Genomic DNA, 21,890 nt, shown 5'->3' on the forward strand with positions numbered 1-21,890 from the left:
AGGTCTATTTGTTTTATTCCAAATATCAAGTACCAAATGCTGAGATATATTCACATACTACTTCTTGTTATTTCAGTTACGTGTTAACCTTTCATAAAACACCAGTACCTCTGCTGTTCTCACTGTTGCAACCAGGTGGTTAGGATGAAGCCTAATACAAATGAAGCAATAAGTGAGGGGGAGGGAGGGCAATTGTTACGAGTTTCTTTGAAACCAAAGAAATGCAAGACAATCAGTCTTGTTACAACCTTACCGAGCAGTCACAACACAGAAAAATAAAGGTTTTAATTAAAGGAAGAAGGTGCATACAGTAAAATACATATGTTCTTATAAATATTATTTGCATCATATGACTCGCTCAATGCATAAAATATTCTGTATTTTTTCCAAACAAAATTAACTCACTCGGAATTCTTGCAAAATGTTGTTAGTCCGTGATATGTTTAGAATAAAGTTTCCCTGATTGAAATCCAGTGAACAATGTTATATAATGCATTAAATATTTATTTTTTCCGATTTCTATGGGTTGATTGATTGATTTGGTGTTTTAAGTCCACTTTATCCACAGTAAGGCGAATCGCGACTGGACCTACAGTTTAAAGTGGGATCCGAACCACTTGTGCCTCCACCGGGTATCGAACCCTGGACCCCGATTTCTACGGGAGAGAACTTTTTTTCAGATTTTTAGCAGAAAATTAACTAGAATCGTGTTAATCAAACAGCAAAAGAATTCATGGATGATTGCAAACCAGTCACATGAACTAATAAGCAATTAAACGCATAAATGCAACAAAATTACCTCACTTCATTTACGTTCTTGGAAATTTTTATAAGAAAGTAAGATCTGTTTAAATGAGTCAGAAGTAGTGATGGGCAATATATCGTCCAGATGACATATCACGATGCGGAAAAAATATCATATCGTATCGTCTGTGATGATATTTTCTTGACGATATATATCGCGATATCAAATTTCCGATATCGTCAGTGAAAAGCGATGAACTGAGCCTTAGAACTAATGTGTTCGTGAATTGTACATGTTTTAAAAGCCCGTTAAAAACTTATCTTGAGAATCTCCATGAAATATGAGTAGAAAATGAGAAATGCTTTGTGAATATTGTCATTTTAATTGACCAAGTTATGTAAATTTTTGCTTGAAATTTGGGAGGTGTGTGTCCATGTGTATGTATGTATATGTAAACATCACACACACATGAAGGTTGAACTTTATACCACCCCCAAATCAAAAACGTTCCTACGGCACTGACTTCATGAACGTACTATCCTTTGTATATAATATGCAAAGTCATAAAAATGCAGGCTGAAATAATGACAGTGTTTGTGTGTTTTGCAGAGTCGCTCAGCTCACAGGGTACGAACCACAAGACTTGATAGAGAAGACGCTGTACCATTACATCCACGGTTGCGACATCATGCACATGCGTTTCTCCCATCACACATGTAAGTATATGACCATTCTAAATAACACTCTGAGCTTTGAATAGGTATGTGGTATTTTAGGAAGAGCAAACATATTTTTTTGCTTTTTTCGTAAAAGTTTCTTGTAGAAATTTTGGGGTATTAGGTTTACTTTATGCACGGGTAGATTGAACGGACTTTACCTACAAACACGAATGTAAGAGGAATAAATAATGCGAAAAAGTGCATAGAAGCTGCAACTTCAACAAGTTTCAGAATGCACAAGATATTATATGCATTAAAATGCCTCATGCTTTTATAAAAAATACTTACACTTATTACTCGATTAGAAAAAAATGTGTGGCAGATATTTTATAAACCTACTTCCAAACAGAGCTTTTGAATTCATAAAATATAATTACGCCGTCCTATGATATTCATATATAATAATGTTTCATTTTCGGAATGTAGGAAATATTATTATATATTTAATAGTGTATTAAACGCTAGTCATTTTCAACTTGCTACCTGAAAGAATGTTTATTTAGATCTTTAACTATAAAAATTAACAAGGTAACATGAAAAGCATAAATAAATTTAACAGAAAAAATGTATGCAAATTACACCAGTCATATGAATTATACAGATTCATTTAAACGCATGGATGCAAGAAAATGCATTAAATTTTCATTCAAGTGCTGAAATGTGTTTCAATACGTGTCTGGATTCATAGCAACACTTCATTTTCTCTTGATACATTCAATTACATCGGGTCAGAAGATTTGGTTAACCAAGAAACCAACGCAGGTTATATCAGTTGACGCATTTGAAGTCTGTTCTTCATTTTTCCCCTTGCAATTTTAATATGCTATGGAGGTGTAGATAGGGCCCCACACAATCACAATCTCTGTCTTTTGTGATCCTCATCACGCTTCGGCCGCTTTTACTCTCTTGCCCAGAGGTACCCACTTATTGGAGACTGCCTGAACTACAGTCCCGCCGCTCTTATAGATGGCACGGAGACCGCCTTTATGGCAGTGACCCTCTGTTACCGCGTTTACCTACGAAGGAACTTGCGGTCAAACAGCCAATTAGACCTACCGCTGTCCCCCCCCCCCCTTTTTTGGCAACCTTTCAAACACTCCTTCCCGAAGCAGCCAACAGGGAAACAGGATTTTGTCAATATAACCTTTCTGCGCTGTGATTGGGGACCGGTTCGTAGGAAGGCACTATTATAATGGAAAAGTCCCCACCTGAAATCAACTACCCTATACTCTGTTCCGAGAATTTCTGGAGGAAGGGAATGGAAACAACTCTCTGCGCAAGTAGTTCCTCGAGAGGGATCGACCAATGAACACGTGAGAGTGGAAGTATACACCTTTTCCGGAATGTCTGGAGTAAGAGAACGTGAACGCGGCCTGGGCGCACGTTGCGGGTGTGTGCCTCGTCTAATGAACGCGCGGAAGGGAGGGGCCGCGCAGGAGGGGGCGACTCGACTGGTCATTCGCGGTCCAGTAGTTCTGTAGTAGCACTTCGTTGCTTTCATCCCGCACCCTTCCTCACCTAGACTGGCCCTGCCCACAAGCTTTCGCCTCTGCGCGTCGCTACTCCAGACATTTTTATAAGCGCATGGAGAGTAAAACGCGGCTGCAACTACCAGCTGTTAGGAGCGAAGCAGTACGCGCTGCCCTCTCCTTCTCTACCTTTATGCGCAGCTTTGCTCCACACATTCCCGGGACAGAGTATAAGAATCGAACCAGGGCGTCCCGTGTGGCAGTTTGATGCTCTACCGACTGAACAATCGCGGCTCTCTCTCTCTCTCTCTCTATCTCTCTCTCTCTCTCTCTCTCTCTCTATCTCTCTCTCTCTCTCTCTCTCTCTCTCTCTCTCTATGGAGAGTGACGTGTGTCAAGTACACTTTATGCACAGATAGATGAATTGGGACTGGACCTACAGTTTAAAGTGCGATCCGAACCACCGGATATCGCACTCTTTCTCTCCCTATTTGTGTGTGTGTGTACAGTATTGACACAATTATTGGACTCATTGTAAAAAAGAAGCACATTTCCTTGTTTTGAAAGTGTTCTAACTAATTATATTTGACGATTGTTATAACTTTTTATGGGATTAAACTGTTTGTTTGCTTCGATATAATCTTGTTTCCCACAATCCTTTAATTTACTGTGTCCCAAGATGGCAGCACGGTTCATTGCATATTCGCAAAAATGCCTGGAACAATACGTACATTGTTTACCGTGTTATTTGTGCTATTTTTTTGTTATAACAAAAATAAAAAAAAAGTAAAGTGCTGCCCTGTGCATAGCACTACGACATGAAGGCGTATAGGGGGTGTGGGGGTAACGCCCCATACTTTCTTGATCCGGTCGTGAGTGGGGGTGATGTGATCAGCATCACGCCCCTGACCGCCTTTACCCCCCAGGTACCCATGTTATTCGACGCTGGGTGGGCGCCGGGGCCACTTCCATCGTTAGAAAAGTTCCCGGATGTGAACCGGCCGGGAATCGAACCCGGGACCTTTAGCATGGTAGTCAGACGCGTTACCGACTGAGCCACCGCGGCCATTTTTGTTATAACAAAGGAAGTAATATTAATTCTGGTTGTTGTAAGGGTGATCTTCATTTGTATCTTCGGAGCAACACGTAATTTCATAAACCACGTGGTTTGAAGTTTAGAAAAAAGAGTGAAAAGGAATTGTACACAAACAATGATTAAAGTGGACTCAAAAAGAGCCAAAGGGGGTCATACGAAGTACTGACAGTACTTGCATTGTTTATAACAATGCAATGTGTATCACAAAACATTAAATCTGTCAAATTTCTCTACATAAAGTGAGTTAATCCGTGTTTCATTTTTTTCAACTAATGAGTCCAATAATATGGCCAATACTGTAATGTGTGTGTGTGTGATGAATTCTCAGCTTTAAATATTGCATATTATTTAATGAAATTGTATGTCTGCGTGTACGAGAGAGAGATAATTTTATTTTTATCAGAAGCATAGGACGTGTCCTGGCCCAACATCGTCAATTCCAGTGAGCCTTACCAGGCCAGACAGGCACTTATGTAAACGGTCGCCTGTGGCTGCTCGAAGACTCGAAAGCCCTTGGTGGCCTCGTCGCCCCATTTCGCAGCTCGCTGAAAGGTTTAATGGAATCTTGTTAGCAACAACGCTGCCGCAATCTCCTCTCCGGCAGACGCTCTGAATATTGATTTCCCATCGCATCGCGCGGACGGGAGCTATTGGGGCAGCATCCCTATCGCGTCTCTGTTTGCTCAGCGCCTTGTCTTCCCAGGCAGGAAATTATCGCTCGCTGGCTGCTGCCTCCGGAAGGCTAAATGGCGGGGATCAATCGATACCGCTCTCTGCCTTCCTGCACTTGAATCCGAGTTGGAGGACTTTCTGAGATCACGAGATGAACTCGCAACAAATGATTGGCTCACGCAGGGTGGGAAATACTTAGAAAATGGCGGGTAGGAGCTTGTGTGTGTGTGTGTATGTGTGTGTGTGTATGTGTGTGTGTGTCAGGGACCATGGGCGTCGGGACGGAAGGTCGAACAGGTCCATCGTACCCCCGGCCCCCCATGGAAATTGGCATCGTTAATTTACAAGTTACAAAAAAAATATAAAAAAAATAGAAAGTTTATTACTTTTATTGTTAATAAGATAAAATAACGTTCGGTTAGGGATTATTTGAACGGAATAAGGAACTAAAAACTAAAAGAGGTATATAAGGTAAAGTTCCCTGTGCACTTTGCACCATGCAATGAGGCCAAGGGCGGATAAAAGGGGGCGTCGTGGGCGACTTCTACCAAGGACCTATTTTATTTTTCACATATTGGTAAATATTTTACACAGTTGGAATGAAATATATCACACATAGTGTCAATTAAGAAACATACAAGACTGGAAAAAGGGGGACGGAGGGGCGATAGATCCTCAGGGGTCTTATTCTATTTCTTCAATAAGGCAGATATTGTGGTATTTTACGAAGAACTACCATTATGGGGAGCAGGAAGCTTAACGGCGAGTGCAACGAGTGACTAAAATAGGGGCGACGAGAGACAGGGGGCGAACAAAGATAAGAACGACGAAGGATGTGGCGACGAGAGTATAATTGACGTTCGTACACGTAGAGGTGCTGACTGGGCCAGTGACCATTATTTAGTAATTGCTAAATTAAGAGAAAGACCCGCAGTGATAAATCATAAGCAACAAAATCTAACCTAACCTAACCTAGCCTAACCTAACCTAACCTAACCTAACCCCTTCACAGAGGATCTAGAAAATATTCCCGCCACCTCTGCCTCCTCACTCATATTTTCATGCACAGTCACTGTGGACAGACCATAGCCAGGTTGAGAGAACAGCTGACATATACCCCAGCGCTACTAGGGTGACATGGAAAAAAAATAGGCGAACTGCAACTATCAATCTCAGTAGCTTGCTGCAAGGGCGAATTAAAGGCTTGAGGGGGCGATCAATCTTCTCCTGCGCCTCTCACAAGAGGTTTCTTTTTTTAAATGTATTGATAAATTTGCAAAGTTAGAATGAAATACATGAAACACTGTGGCATTTTATGAGATACCCAAGAGCTAAGAATTAGCACCCATGGAAGGTGTCACAGCAGTGCTCTTCTTGCCTGTTTGGGGCAAGACATAGGTTAAACTGCTCCACTGTTCCCGACAGTCACATCTATTGGAATCAAACATCAATGTATTTTGATTTTTGAGAAATCTATTAGTCTTTATTTTATTGAAGTTAAACAACTTAGAATAATTGGTGTGCTACACAACGGCGTAACCACAGGGGAGGCAGAGGGCATTGTACCCAAGGGCACCTGCAGGGGGCAATTACCGACCCTGGTTTCAAATTTTATGCAAATAAAAATACATTTCGTAAAAATTTCTTATCTCATCAAGTTCAGGACCGAAGCTAAGGGGTGACGGAAATCAGCCCTGGGTGCCGAAAAATTTATTATAAATGAAAAAAAGTTGTAAAACAGAGAATGCCATGGTGCCCCGTGGAATTATTTGTGCCCTATTAAATCAATATTGTTATCAGTTTGCAAGAAAATGGACCTAAAAATTTTCTTACTCGCTTCGCATTTACTTTTCTGTAACGCATTGTAATTTACCAGAGAGAGAAATAAGACTTCTCCTTATTGATTTTGTCTAAAATGTATGAACGATTATTTGGAAGAAAGAAAGATTGCACTATTGAGAGAAAATTTATGTAATTTAGGTTACACATGTTGCGTGTGTATTTTATATTTCACGTCGCTCCATGTTACATCAGTGGCGCAACCGCAGGGGGGTATGGAGTTATTGCGCGCCAATCTTGAAAAGAAATCATTCAAGGGGGAGGCAAATATTGACGGACAAGGGCACCTTCAGGGGAACACAGAAGGACAATTGCCTCTTTCGATTTAAAATTTTATGCAAATAAAAATACATTTTGTATTCGCTTCGCTCGCAATATCTCGCTTCCTTACTTTTACCAAGTTCCGACCCGTAGTTAGGGAGTTACTGGTCGAAAATGTGGGCATCTCCTCTAGCGCTGCCCTCAACACTTCCCCCGATCTCTCGGCCTCGCAAGGAATTGGACATGTTACATGCAAAAAAATAATTATATTTGAAATACATTTATCATGCATTTTATGTCTTTAAAAAAAATGCACACGACTGGGTCTCCAACATTTTAGTTACGACAGTGATTTTATGACATATGGTAGGACTGTAGTTTGTGAGGGAAGTGTGCTGGGATCCGAAAGTTCGGGGACGGAATGGCTGCCCGCCCCTCCGAGAATGAGGGGGATGTGGGGTAGCCATGTTGGAGGTGATGTGATCAGCACCAAGCTCCGACCACCTTTACTGACTTTCAACTTCCACTATTTCAAACAAGTGAGAAAGTGCATTAGTCTAACAAGACTACTTTGTTGAATCCTGTGTGCTGCGAACTCGAATGCTCGTTTAATTCGCTCTTTCAAACTGCACTAGGTGACGTCACTTCTGGCAAGACCGTATCTATGATAAAGATATATAAGCAGATCTTCATCTAAGGCAGGCAAACCGGTGCACGGACCTCCCACTGGGAACGGCCCCTCACATGAAGTTCCGGAATAATACGTTGAGAGGCGCTGAGAGGCACATCTCGAAATCTTGCTTCCACTTCTTCTGCCACAAAGAGACAAGAGATGGCACTGCTAAATTGCAACAGCTGTCGAGCCTGACCACCAGAGCCATTGCCCTGAAGCGATGGATTTCGAGAAAACCTTCCACCTGCAAAGCCTCAGTTCTACCTCAGTGCTTCGGCATTGAAAACTGACCGCCAAGGCGTGGCTTTTACTAGTGGTTAGGGAACCATATACAGTATATCTTTATCTGTGCTAATACTCTGTATGATTACGCCATAATTTATTTATTAATATTAAATTCAAAGGGTACATATTAAGAAATAGAAAGCTATTTACGAGTAAAATTGATGGGACAGGGGCATCGGCTTTTATAGGAACAAATTTACCGGTTCTCAGGCTCACGAAGGTTGAGACAAACTGACCTAGACAACAGCGCACACGTGAATGATCTAGAATGTATTCTAAGCAGATGTGATTTTTTATATTTTGGAATATCATAGCGGTTTTTCCATGAAAGAGGAAATTTCGGAAACTGTGTCGCTGGCGTCGGCCAAATGTAAGCCCTCAACATGTAGTCTAGGGAGAGTCTTGAAAAATGGATGTGTAGGCTATATCACATTGACCTGGGTTCAGATCTCATTCGGAACAAGAGACTAACTTATTAAATGCATTTTGGGAATTTAATTCAAGTAAAATGGCAGGGAAAAATACAGGGTGGCCACGAATTAAAGGGGCACCTTTTGATCATCAATTACGTTTAACAATCAGAACATATTTATAATATTAGGAACTGTTTATTTTCTAAAGATAGTAACTTAATCTGGCTCTTTCGTGCACTCGTTTGGCTGTGAACTGTGGCACCTGCTCTCTGCTCCAGTATGATGCCACCACTGGCTCCGGCCCATAGAGACGGTGTCCTGTCAATCGCCACCAGTCCATTAGCTGCCCGTGACCCACTATCCCCTCCCTCTCTACCCTGAGGCAATGACCGTTGATTACCATCACACTTTTCACAGGCTTTGGACTGGCTACATGCAATATGTATTGCATATAGGCGTATATAAAATCAGCTATTGGCTTCGTCAGTTTTACTTTGAGCTCAAATTAAGCTCCGTCACTAATATTTATTTTATTTACATCTTTTACTCTCATAAGTCAACTTTTAAGCTCCTGGACTTTATAGGAACTCTTCAAAGTTTTTGGAGATGAGAAATTGTTTTCAAACAAGTGACACTATCACCACTTTCTTCATATTTTTTAACCGTTGTTTCCAGTCTGTCATCTAGAGTCATGTAAGCAATCTTCCTTCGTTTACCTTCTATGTTGAGCTGGGCCCTTATTAGCGCACATGCTCATTTGCTTCCTTCTTTAAACAGTTGATGAGGTCCTTAACTCGAGGATTCGGTCTTCCAAGATTAATTTTATTGTGCCATCTCTCGACAGAGTTGGTGGTTCGATGACGCCTGTTGTTAACAACTCCAAAGCTCAACTGGACTGGAACTTCTTCGTTTTCCATCCATCTCTTCACGAAATAGTCCTAAAATTCAGAAAGTTTTTCATTGTCAGGCACTCTGGAATGTATTTCCAGCCAGCCGTCGGGAACATCCTCAGGCCGAAGAAACGCCAAAGCAGCACACATGGGGATGATCATTCTCACTTCTTCCTTCTTCATATACTCACAAGCAATTCCCAAACCTAATCTGTGTCCCAAACTGTCCTTACTGAGAGAAAGCGGGGCTAGTGGGCGGAGGGAAAGGTTCTGTGGTCATTGCCTCAGGGGAGGAGGGAGAGAGGGCACAGCGGGTCAGGTGCAGCTAATAGACTGGTGACGATTGTCACAAAGTTTAAGCTGGTGGCTATTGTCGCTGGTGGCGAATGACATTTATTCCATAGAGACCAACTTTTGCAATGAGTGTACACTTTGCATGTGACGTGATATTCATATATAGGCTGCGTCACCCACCCCCTCTTTCCTCCCCAGCGCCGTGCATAAGGTGAAGATGACAATATTATTATCCGGGAATCCTTTATTTTCGATTTCATATGAACATCATGGGATTATTGAGATGGGTGATGCCGCCAAATCTAGGCGGTGAAAACTAAGAATAAATTGCCATCACTTTAAAGCTAACGGTAATAGCAACGCTCCCACCCCTCTGACACCTAAAATTACCCTAGGAGGCACTTTATGCAGCCTTCGTTAATCTCCTTGGAAGTCATCTTTAGCTCTATTAATGGTGAAATGTAGCTCTTTTATGCACATCAGGTTTGGCAACACTGCGAGGATGGCCAAATGAGGCAAGGTGCCGGTCCCTGTGGCCAAGTGGTTAGCACATCGCGCTGCGACGCCAAGGGTCCCGGGTTCGAATCCCTCTCGAGCTTGGTTGTTTGTGAATGTCTATTCATCAATTTCATCACTCATACCCATCTTCGCAAATTAGCCAAGAGGCACAAAACACGAAGTAAAATAAACTAAATCAATCAATCATATGAGGCAAGGACAAATGTATTACGTTTATGGGACCATTATTTTATTCGTTCTCTCGGGAATATCAAACATCCAATGACGTAGAAAAGTACATGGACGGAGAAAGGACACGTTGAACTATGTCATAGTAGTAGGAAAAGTCGAAACTCCCATTTGATTACCGTAACTTGAAGTTGAAGTCGATTTCCCATAATATATGGGATTCTATAAATACTTAATAATCATATTTTTCAAACATCGTGTCTAGCTTACTAATCAACTTGAAAAACAGTTGTCCACTTGCAACATGGAGAGAAATTCATACTCTCTTGCATACTAAACCATTTTTTAAATAGCAGTGCCCAATCCGACGATATTGAAATAAATGAAAAACTTGTGCGTAATTGTCCCTCCTCGCCTTAAGGCTGTGTCCGAAAGGTGCAAGACCGTACTTGAAGCGAGTATACTTCGAGAATGGTGTCGCAGTGCGGTCTTGAAGTCGTGGACTGGAAGTGAAGATGTTTCGAACTGCACTTCGACTGCAGCGCCAAATACGATCAGTAGATATAACCAAGGTAGGGACATTGACTTTTCGCAATGCGCGAAATCGCGAAATGTGAAAAAAAGATGCAATTTTGAACATTCTGCACGTAACTACACCCCCAATGATGAAATATGCATGTGTTTTATTTGCGAAGTAATGCGAAATGTGTACTTTTCCACGAAATGAATGTTTTTTCGCGAAATAACCGTGAAATATCATCAAATTAAGTAGAAAACAAGCAAAAACCGGCAATCGAGGTTGTGCGCGCAAACGGTAGATTTGTAACGAAACGTTTAGTTTCCTACCCCTTGCAGCTGAAGAACGTTTTATCTTCGATCACATCAGGAAGACGCGGCAAATTGGGATTTCCCATGCACATAATATCAGTTCGAAAACTTAGCTCCCGTCAAACTGCATTCCTTTCTTCCCCCGAATGTCTACTCAACTCTGTTCCCACACACCAAGGGAAAGAATGGTGTCATTTGTGTTCAGTCATGAATGAATTTTGTTTATCATCATGTGATTTTCAACATGTGTTTGTGTATATGCAGTAGTGATTATTTTATTTGTTGGACAGCAAGGATATCCTTTAAATACATACAATGAATAAATCACTTGGGATATACTTGTGTATGTGTACAGTATATAAAAATGAAGTAGTTTATCAATTTATAGCTCTTTTGTATGTTGTTTCCTCTCATAATGAAAAAGTGTGAGCCATTTTTTTTCCACCGCTGGTATATACCTCTGATCTAACATTTTATTTACCGCTCTCCTCAGTTTTTATTTATCATAAATTTGTCTCCCTAAACCGAGGACACTTGGTTTTCCACGTTTTAAACACTTGTTTTTGACCATAGAAATCACATAGCATTTATAAATGTTCTAATACATACATTTCCACACATTAGAAGAACTGCAACAAACAACTTGCTGGCTTGCTATCTCCGCGATTTCAAACATATGAAAGAAAAGTCCACTTGTCAGGTGACCAAGCTTCCAACTTCGTGTGCTCTGCCATGTGGTCTCGATACCTCGTGAACTTCGAACTGTACTAGGTGACGTCATTTCCGTCAAGACCATACTTCAAGTATGTACTTTGTATCTTTCGGACAGAGCCTAGGTCTGTGCAAGATTGGAGATGTAATTGAACATTTTCACATGCTTTACAAAATATTTCAATAGGAACCGAATTGAATTCCTCAATGATAAGAGCTCGAAGATGTTCAACACTTTGAATAGTATGACTGTAGCAGCAAGAGTCTGAAATACTATAGTATTATAACTTTTCTGTCTAGTAATTTACAATGCATCACAGAAAAGAATAAAATTGCGGGCGAAGCGAACAAGAAAATTTTACGAATCGAGGGTGCCAATTGCCCCTTTGTGCCACCCTGCAGGTGCTGTTGGCCGTCTGGAAGAATAATGCAAGAAAGACGTGAGAACTAATTCCATCCTTCATTATCCTTTTGTCCTGTTACTCTTAGATTCTACTAGTCTTGCATTCATTTACCTCAATGTTTGCCCCTCTACAATTGATTTCCGTCAAAGGTTGGGGAGGGGCAATGGGGGGCAATGCCAATTTCCCCCCTGTGGTTGCGCCACTGCACCCGCTTCCCCCGTAGTTGCTTTGAACTTTAATCGCTTGAAGATGCTTGATTTTCTATAAGGGTAAAATGTCGTTTAATACCGGCGATAAGGTTCCTCTACGCTAAATTTCTAGGTGAAAGTATAATAATGTAGGGACATGGACGTCTGGAAGGGGGAGGGGGTCAAGGATGGTCACACCACCCCCTTAGAAATCGAATGTCACGCTAGAAGTATATATTTAACATGTATGATTTGATTTCAGTCACAGTAATTTAAATTAATGCGATAATTTCACATTCAAGTGGTGGTTTTTGAAGAGGCAACACGCCTCATGAAAAAATACCTTGCTTGTCCCTCCGTGGAAAAAATCTGCAGACGTCCATGATTAGGGGAGCGATTGCCCCCCCCCTTTCCACGTGCGCATGCCTATGGATGCCCGATAGATTTTACGTACATGTAAGGAAAGATACTCTCTCTAGCCTTCTTAAACCCGAAGGTTCATGGCTGCAGCAACACAGGCCTTCCATCTTTCCCTATCTTGAGCAAGATCTATATACTCTTTTCCATCCCTACCGATTTCCCTTAGGTCCATCTCAACGTTGTCCGTCCATCTTCGTCTTGGCCTTCCTACAGGTCACTTTGTAAGATAAGAAAAAAAAAATAACTAACTAACTCTCTAGCCTTCTTAAACCCGAAGGTTCATGGCTGCAGCAACACAGGCCTTCCATCTGTCCCTATCTTGAGCAAGATCTATATACTCTTTTCCATCCCTACCAATTTCCTTTAGGTCCATCTCAACGTTGTCCCTCCATCTTCGTCTTGGCCTTCCTACAGGTCTCTTACCATCTGGTTTCCCAACAAGAATCCTGTAAACTCCTCTTTCCTCTCCCATTCGTGCCACATGGCCTGCCCACCTAAGTCTTCTTGATTTAATTATTCTAATAATATCTGGACATGAGTACAAATTATGTAGTTCTAAATTATGTAACCTTCTCCACTCACCTGTCTCCTCATCCCTTTTAGGTCCAAAGATTTTCCTAAGGATCTTATTTTCAAATACTCTCAATTTATGTTCCTCTTTCAATGTAAGGGACCACGTTTCACACCCATATAATACTACAGGCAAAATTACTGTTTTGTATATTTTAACTTTTAGTTTCTTAGATATTAAACGAGAAGACAAAAGTTTATGAAGAGAGAAGTAACATGCATTTCCTGAATTAAGCCTACTTTTTATTTCCTCTTTAATATAATTTTCACTTGTTAATATTACTCCTAAGTATTTGAATTTGGAAACTGGTTCAAACGAGTTGTTATCAATAATTAGATTTTGATTATTACCTAACACTTGGTTTCTTCCTGTAAACATATATTTAGTTTTCTCTTTGTTAACTTCCAAACCTATCTCTTTAGCAGTTTTGAAAAATATTTTAGCATTATTCTTAATTGTATTCACATCATCCCCCAGTAAGTCTACATCATCTGCATATGCTAACAACTGAGTCACACCATTTAATTTTAGTCCTTCTTTAGTTTCTTTTACCTTCCTAACAGCATATTCCAAGGCAAAATTAAAGAGCAATGGAGATAATGAATCTCCTTGTTTTAACCCATCATGAATTATAAATTTGTCAGACATATTATTACCCACACGAATTTTACTTTCTGTTTCACTGGTGCATATTTTTATCATACTAACAAGCTTCTTAGGTATTCCAAACTCTACTAATATATTATATAATTTATCTCTTTTGACCGAATCATATGCTTTTTTGAAATCAATGAATAGCTGATGGACATTTTGATTATATTCCCACTTTTTTTCAAGTGTCTGTCTGATGTGAAAAATTTGATCTGTAGTTGATCTGTTACGTTTAAATCCACATTGATAATCACCTATAATTTCATTAGCATATGGGGTTAGTCTTGTTAAAAGAATGTTAGACAATATTTTGTATGTTGTTGAGAGTAGAGAAATTCCACGGTAATTATTGCAGTTCATTTTATCACCTTTTTTAAACACAGGAACAATTATGGATTCTTTCCACTGTTGAGGGATTTCTTCTTTATTCCATATTAAACAAATTAATTTATGAATTTGACATATTAATGAATTTCCACCATATTTAATTAACTCAGCTGGTATTAAATCAATGCCAGGTGCTTTGTTATTCTTAAGCCTTTTAATAGCATCTTTAACTTCAGTCAAGTTAGGTTCTGGAACTAAAGGTTCTGCTGTGTGTACTTCATTCACTTCTGATTTATCTCCTACATGGACATTTAAAAGGTCATTAAAGTAGTTCTTCCATCTATTTAGAATATCGCTTGGGTCAGCTAGAAAATCACCGTCTTTATCTTTTATCAAGTTTACTTTAGGTTGCCACCCCTTTCTAAATTCATTTACACCTTTATATAAATCTCTGATATTTTTATTTTTGCTGTTTGTTTCAATTTCGTTAATTTTGCTTTTCAAGTAATCTCTTTTTTTACTTCTAAACGTGCGGTTAACTTCTCGCTTTATTCTATTATAATTGCTTAGATTTGTATCATCCGAGTTATTTAACCACCTAAGTCTAGCCTGATTTCTTATTTCTATTAGATTATGACATTCATTATCAAACCATGGCTTACTTTTTCTCGGTTTATGGTATCCTATACTTTCCTTAGCTGCTGATTCTATTGCATTACGTATGTGCTCCCAATTCTTGTTTACGTCTGTTTCATTTATATTTTCATCATCATTTAAATCCTGCAAAACCTCAAATCTATTTGACAGTTTAATTTGGTAATCTTTCTTAATTCTTTCATCAGTAAACTTTCCTGTATCAAATTTTAGAACTTTTAGATTTTGTTGCTTATGATTTATCACTGAGAGTCTTTCTCTTAATTTAGCAATTACTAAATAATGGTCACTGGCACAGTCAGCACCTCTATGTGTACGAACGTCAATTATACTAGTATGCCTTCTCTTATCAATGAGAATATGATCTATCTGATTATGAGTTTTACCATCTGGAGAAGACCAGGTATATTTATGGATATCTTTATGTTTAAAAGTGGTACTTTTCACAATTAAATTCTTTGAGGTTGCAAAAGTAATCAATCTTATACCATTATCATTACTTAATTCATGAAGACTTTCTTTACCAATCGTGGGTTTAAATGTCTCTTCTTTGCCAATCTGTGCATTACAGTCACCTAACAGAATTTTCATATCATACTGAGAAAATTTATCAAAGACCTGTTCTAACTCTGTATAAAAATCATCTTTAGTATTATCATCTTTATCTTCCGTTGGTGCATGTATGTTTATTAAAATAATTTTACACCACCTACCCTGTAAAACTGCATATGATATCCTATCATTAATAAATTCTACTGTTTTAAGAGCCGAGATAATTCTATTATTTATGAAAAAGCCTGTTCCAAAATTATGATTTTCAGTACCACCATAGAAAAAAGTATAATTTTTAGTTTTACAATTCCCTTCTCCTGGCCACCTAACTTCCTGGACAGCTACTACATCTAATTTATACTTCCCTATCTCATTAACTGTACACTGAAATGCCCCAGGCCGGTAAAGGCTCAGAACATTCCAGGTGCCTAATTTAATATCCTTATTCCTAATGTAGATCTTATCCTTAGTCCAGGGACCTCCCAAAGTAGTCCCCACCCGGAGATCCGAACGGGGGACTATTTTACCTCCGGAATATTTTACCTTGGGAACATCCATGGCCTTATATTGCTGATTCTTGACATGTCTTTTTACAGTGCAGAGTTGTCAGCTCTACGCCTAACCCCCAATATGAATGGAGGAACTACTACACAAGACAAACACAAACATATTAGACAGCACAATTACTACACAAGACGAACACAAACACATTAGACAGCATAACAGCAAAATGTATGTTCGAATATTTTAATTTGATACTTGATCTAAATCATCCTTTTTAAATGCTAGAAATGTATTCCCTAATGGTTTTGCAACACTTCAGTGGTTAGGATGAAACAAAACATGTGAGGAGGGGAGGGTCTTACTTATCGTACAAAAAAAAAAAATACTAGCTAAATTAATACATAAGTTACAAGGTGACAAAAGGTTCCCCCTTAATTTGTGGCAATTGAATTAGCAAAATGCCAATACCCGTGGCAAAGTGGTTAGAACATCCGGGTTCGAATCCCGGCCTCGGCATGAGTGTTCTTTGTGAGGGGCCACTTCATCAGTTTCATCACACCATCATTCATCCCCGTTTTCGCGAATAGTCAAAATGGCAGAAAAGCCAACCTGAATAACAAAAATGAAGTCAAGTTGCGTCATGTCGAATTTCATCTGTAAGACATAATAATAGTCTCAAAAGTAATTGATCCCTTTCTTGCGTTGCAGTGTTGTTCAAGGGCCAGGTGACAACGAAGTACTACAGGTTCCTGACGAAGGATGGTGGGTGGGTGTGGATGCAGAGCTATGCGACGATCGTCCATAACAGTCGTTCGTCAAGACCCCACTGTATCGTCAGCGTCAACTACGTGCTAAGGTAAGCTAGCAACAACCCACAACTTCCAAACGTTTTCCTGGATGTGACTTTATTGCCTACAATGGAGACTTCATTCCGAAGTGACAAGCGACAACCCTAAAATACTCGCCCTGCAAGGCATTATGTGTGTTGCCTAACTCTACGGCGATAGCTTATACTCTAGGATAGTTAGGCTATCTGCGAAGCCTGAAGTCTACAGAATAAAATTCAGGAGAAAAATTGATCAGATATCGATCTCATATCAATGAGATGATGATGCTGATTCTGGAGTTGGCAACCTGATTTCTTATGAGTTGGCAACCTGAATTCTTATGAGTTTGCAACCTGATTCCTTATGGGTTGGCAACCTGATTTCTTATGAGTTGGCAACCTGATTTCCTATGATTTGGAAACCTGATTCCTTATGGGTTGGCAACTTGATTTCCTATGAGTTGGTAACCTGATTCCTTATGAGTTTGCAACCTGATTCCTTATGGGTTGGCAACCTGATTTCTTATGAGTTGGCAACCTGATTTCCTATGATTTGGAAACCTGATTCCTTATGGGTTGGCAACTTGATTTCCTATGAGTTGGTAACCTGATTCCTTATGAGTTGGCAACCTGATTTCTTAGGAGTTGGTAAATTTATTTCTATTCATAGCCTAGGACCACGTGACATAGTGAGATAGCCCAGACCTTGGCCTCAGTATACGTCACTGAGTGTTAGGTAACACATGCGACGTCTTGAAGGGAAGCGAGTATTTCAGGATCATTTTTTATTGCCTTTGACTGTACATCAGTAGCGTACGCAGGATTTCGTCAAGGGGGGGGGGTTATTTCTAAAACTTTCTCCAAATTCACATTACCTTTGATTTATTATACTTTAAATAATAATAATCACAATTAATTAATAATACTTATAATTAATTAATTAGCTGAATTACTACTAATACTACTAATACCACTACTACTATTATGTAGTAGAGATCTACATAAATATACCATTTATGAAAACAATAGAAAGAAATTACTTTCTAATCATTCAATTTTTATCAAATCCTGGGAGCATTTTTTTGTTTTTGTCTGGTCAACGAGGTGAGACATTTTAAGGGTGAAGAAAATCCATAAAACAAGAAAATATATTAAAATAAATTGAAATAATTAAAGTATGGAACTCATCCAAGAAGCTGCGGTGGTCTGGTCGGTAGAGCATCTGACAATCATGCGGGAGATCCGGATTCAATTCCCGAAATTGGTTGGAATTTTTCCGGCTTCTTCCCCGCATAAATGTCCCCGATAATTCACATCTGGATTGTCTCACTGTTCTTACCAACAAAACATTTTCCAATAGTTAAGCTTATTGTCGTTTGAATAATTGTGTAGTCAACAAGGTGAGACATTTTAAAGAGAGACATTCAAACGTGCTGCGGTAAATAATACAATGGGAAGGCAGACTGGTGACTGTATTCTTGTCCGCCTAGCCTTTGTCTATACATTAGCCTCTAACAACGAACCAAGAACTTTCTTTAGTTAATTCTCATTGTTCACACAAAAAAAAAATACATGTTCGTTGAACACTAGCGTACGTAGAGGCATGGCCGATGGTTAGAGGCACATACTTTTGGTAAATAAAAAAGCAAAATTTCAGTATAAAAACAGAGTCAATTTCGGGTTCAAAAGCTGTAAATAAAATGAAATTTCGCTGTTATAGCGGTGAAAAAGCAGTATATAAAATTACATTTTGGTTTCAAAAATGTGAATATAGTCCCAATTGATTTAAAAACTGCACTATTACACAAAATAAATATATCCCTTCTAATAGCACATTAAATCATTACCAGAATATTAAGTTTATTCCTGTATAGAGGAGTCCATTTTTGCTTTTCAAATATTTACAGCAAAATTAATCAATTTTCCGTAAATTGCATAACACACAGGATACTTCAGACTTCAGAAAGTGTCGCGTCGGTATATAAACGGTAAATTTCGTGTTTAAGAGTCTATTTCGCATCATTTCGTGACAAAACAGGGTAGGAAAATGCACCTCACACCTTTCAGAAACCTTAAAAATTAACATTGCAATGTGTTATTTCAAATTTCGTTTTCTTTTTGTCAAAAATGAAATATGCATGCCTCTACCGATGATGCTACAGCCCCTACCAAAATTTTGAGAAAATCAGAATTTTGAAATAAAAATCCGTTAAGAACTTTAAAAAATCAAAATGTGTAAATACGAAACCTCTTTTAAAGTGAGTCCCGATTACCATTTTTGTCTTTGAATACAATTTTAATAGACTGAAAAGCTCCAAAAATACGAAATATTTTATTATGCATCCTGCCCTCCAAAACGAAGCCATGTGTTATCCACATTTACTATTCCGACCCCTCCCCCCAAAAAAAAACCTGCGTACGCCAGAGTATTGAACATTGTTGCAACTGAAATACAAAACATTTTATTTCTCTTTTAAATCATAGTTACCCTCATATTTCACTTTCAAGAACTTGTGCTTATTTTCAAGGCATCACTCTGAAAGACGCGTGAGCTTGGAATGTTGTGCTTTTCTCCATGCTACATGGAAATAATAATTCAAATTATTATTATTATTAGTGGTAGTAGCAGTAGTAGTAGATGTAGTAATAGTAATAGTATTGTCCCAGATCTTTGACTGTGGTAAATTGGCCATTTAAAATTTATTCCACAGCATTTTTCATAATATTTCACAAGCTCAAGGGGGGGGGTTAAACCCCGTAACCCCCCCCTTGCGTACGCCACTGCTGTACATCATATATAAATTTCTATACATATGCACACACGCGCGTGTATATACAGCGAGGTCCAAAAAGGACTTTACAACTTTGTAAGTTTATAAACAATTATTCGGGAAAGTTACAGAACTGGTTATGGTGTCATTTCGTAAGGAAATACATCAAGTTTTAGCTATAAAATAAAAAAGAAGCTATTTCGGTTCAATGTGGCTTCCATTGGTAACACGGCAGACGTCCCATCTTATGTCAATTTCTTGCCAAACCCGAAGCATATCGGGCGTCACTTCTTCGACTGCGGCGTAGTTTCGTGCTCTGAGCTCAGCTAGATGGAGTCCAATATTGTGACGTTACAGCAGACGACGCGGTGGGACTGAGTCTAAACAAATAAACACGTGCTTTTCTTCCTATCCAATCCAATGCTATTTTCCTTCGGAAGGGTTAACTTATATTATTGTGACAGCAGTTAGGAAACAAAATTGTGATGTGCATCATACATCAATGTAAAGATGAGATTTCGGAGAATACGTCTATATGTAACATATACCTTACAGATGAGATTGTAAAGAATAAATGGAGTAGGAAATCGAGTAAAGCGAATGCTCCAAAAGAAATCTTATTGATTTACGATTGATGTACGATACGCATCATAATTTTGTTTCATAACTGCTGTCGCAATAATTAAAGCTACCCCTTCCAAAGGAAAATAGCATTGATTTGAATAGGAAGAAAACACGTTTTCTCGTTGTGTAGACTCACTTGCAGCTCGTCGTCTGCTTGTGACGTCACCACTAATGGACTCCATTAGCCGGTGAGGGTGGAACATACACTAGATCTTTAGTGAAACCCCAAAAGTAAAAATCGAGGGATGCCAGAACAACCAGTCTCAAGAAAATGCTGATGCCATGAGCCTATTGGGAGGATCATTCCCATAGTGGGTACGTACGTTCCGTTGCACAAAGCACAATGGTCGCCGACTTGGTTTCTTCAAACCAAAACACACAGCGAGCTCGCTCTTTACCTGTGAAAGCAGCCATTTTTAATGGAACTGCTGCTGGCGCTTGCGGTGGCGGAATTCGGTACTATTCCACAATGCTACTCAAACTTGATGTATTTCCTTACAAAATGACGCCACAACCTGTTCTGTAACGTTTCCGAGTAAATTTTAATGCACTTACAAAATTGTAAAGTCCTTTTTGGATCACCCTGTATATTTGGGTGTGTAAATTAAAATCTTCCTCCCCCAGCAGTCTTCAATGATTTCGCACCCTGGTGATGATGCTTTGTAGTCCTTTGTCCAACATAATTTAAACTACATTAACAACGATGGCATCCTCTAGCCAACGCATGCTTTTCCCAATGTCTTTTTCTGCATTATGCAAAGCTCCTCTCATGGCCTTTCTCTTACAGTGACCTCGAGGCGAGGGAGTTGGTGCTCAACGTGGAGCAGCTCGGGAAGTGCGAGGAACCCGCAGTGGCCTTGCCGGAGAGGACGCAGACGAAAATCCGCCCCTCTGCGAGACCCAAGTTCCGCCAACCGCCCCCGGAAGACGACTACAGTGACTCCAGCGGAGCCGGCATGAACTACGACTACGCGGCGTCGTTCCAGGCGCTCAACTACACGGAAGACAGGCAGGAGGTGTTTTACCAGGACATCTACTACCCGAGAGAGAAGAAGGACTCGCCCGAGGACCGATTCGCAGCGTACCCGACCTTCGAGTACCCCGACCAGCTACTCGCCCGTACGCCCGCCGCGGCCCCCGAACGGCCGTTCAGCCACAGTTCGAGTTCCAGCTCGACCTCCGGATCTGAATCCTGCGAGGACAGGCGCCAGGACTACTACAGCCCTCACATTGTGGTGAACAATGCGTGCTCCGTGCCCGATTACTGTAGCCAGGAACAGTTCCCCTTGGACCCTTGCATAAAGAACTACACCCTCCCCCAGTACGAGGAGTCTGAGTTCCACAACAAGCTCCTCCACCAGCCAGGTTACACCAGTGTCATAGTGGACGCTCAGCAATACCAGCTCGCCAACGAGTACGTGCACTGACAAAAAGTGAACAAGGCAGACAGGACTGACAGAGAGAAAGTGGTCTTCCCTTTTCACGAGCAGAACAATAACTAAAGCGGAGATATGAAAGATATATACATTGTACAGACATTTAAGCAAAGAAATCGCCTTGCGGTTGCTTATAAGACTGCTATATAGTGAATAAATATACAGTTTGAACAACCATTCGTTATTTATTACGCTGTCCTCCTTCACGATCAACTGTTATAGATCCGGCCAACACATCTGTAGATCTGATCTTGAAGCAGTATAGTGTCGAATGTAAATCCCTCTGTGGTCAGGAAAGATCAGTGAGGTAAGGGGCTGCTGAAGGACATGGTGCTCTTTGTAAAAGTAAGAGTAGGAGAAAGCGCAGGTGGGTCATTCCA

General features: G+C 39.9%; 1 protein-coding gene across 3 annotated transcripts in view; it reads left to right on the plus strand.

The window, feature by feature from the left end:
• Positions 1-21,679, plus strand: part of sim (bHLH transcription factor single-minded) — a 201,617-nt gene extending 179,938 nt beyond the window's left edge. For all 3 annotated transcript variants that reach the window (XM_083123718.1, XM_083123717.1, XM_083123719.1), the window contains exons 8-10: positions 1,355-1,461; positions 16,562-16,709; positions 20,862-21,679. In XM_083123718.1, coding sequence (XP_082979844.1) covers positions 1,355-1,461; positions 16,562-16,709; positions 20,862-21,501 — 895 coding nt within the window. In that variant the 3' untranslated portion in view covers positions 21,502-21,679. The remainder of the gene's footprint in view (positions 1-1,354; positions 1,462-16,561; positions 16,710-20,861) is intronic.
• The last annotated feature ends 211 nt before the right edge of the window (positions 21,680-21,890 follow it).

Source organism: Lepisma saccharinum, chromosome 6 (assembly GCF_977018435.1).
Source record: "Lepisma saccharinum chromosome 6, izLepSacc3.1, whole genome shotgun sequence".
NCBI classification, from domain to species: Eukaryota; Metazoa; Arthropoda; class Insecta; order Zygentoma; family Lepismatidae; genus Lepisma; species Lepisma saccharinum.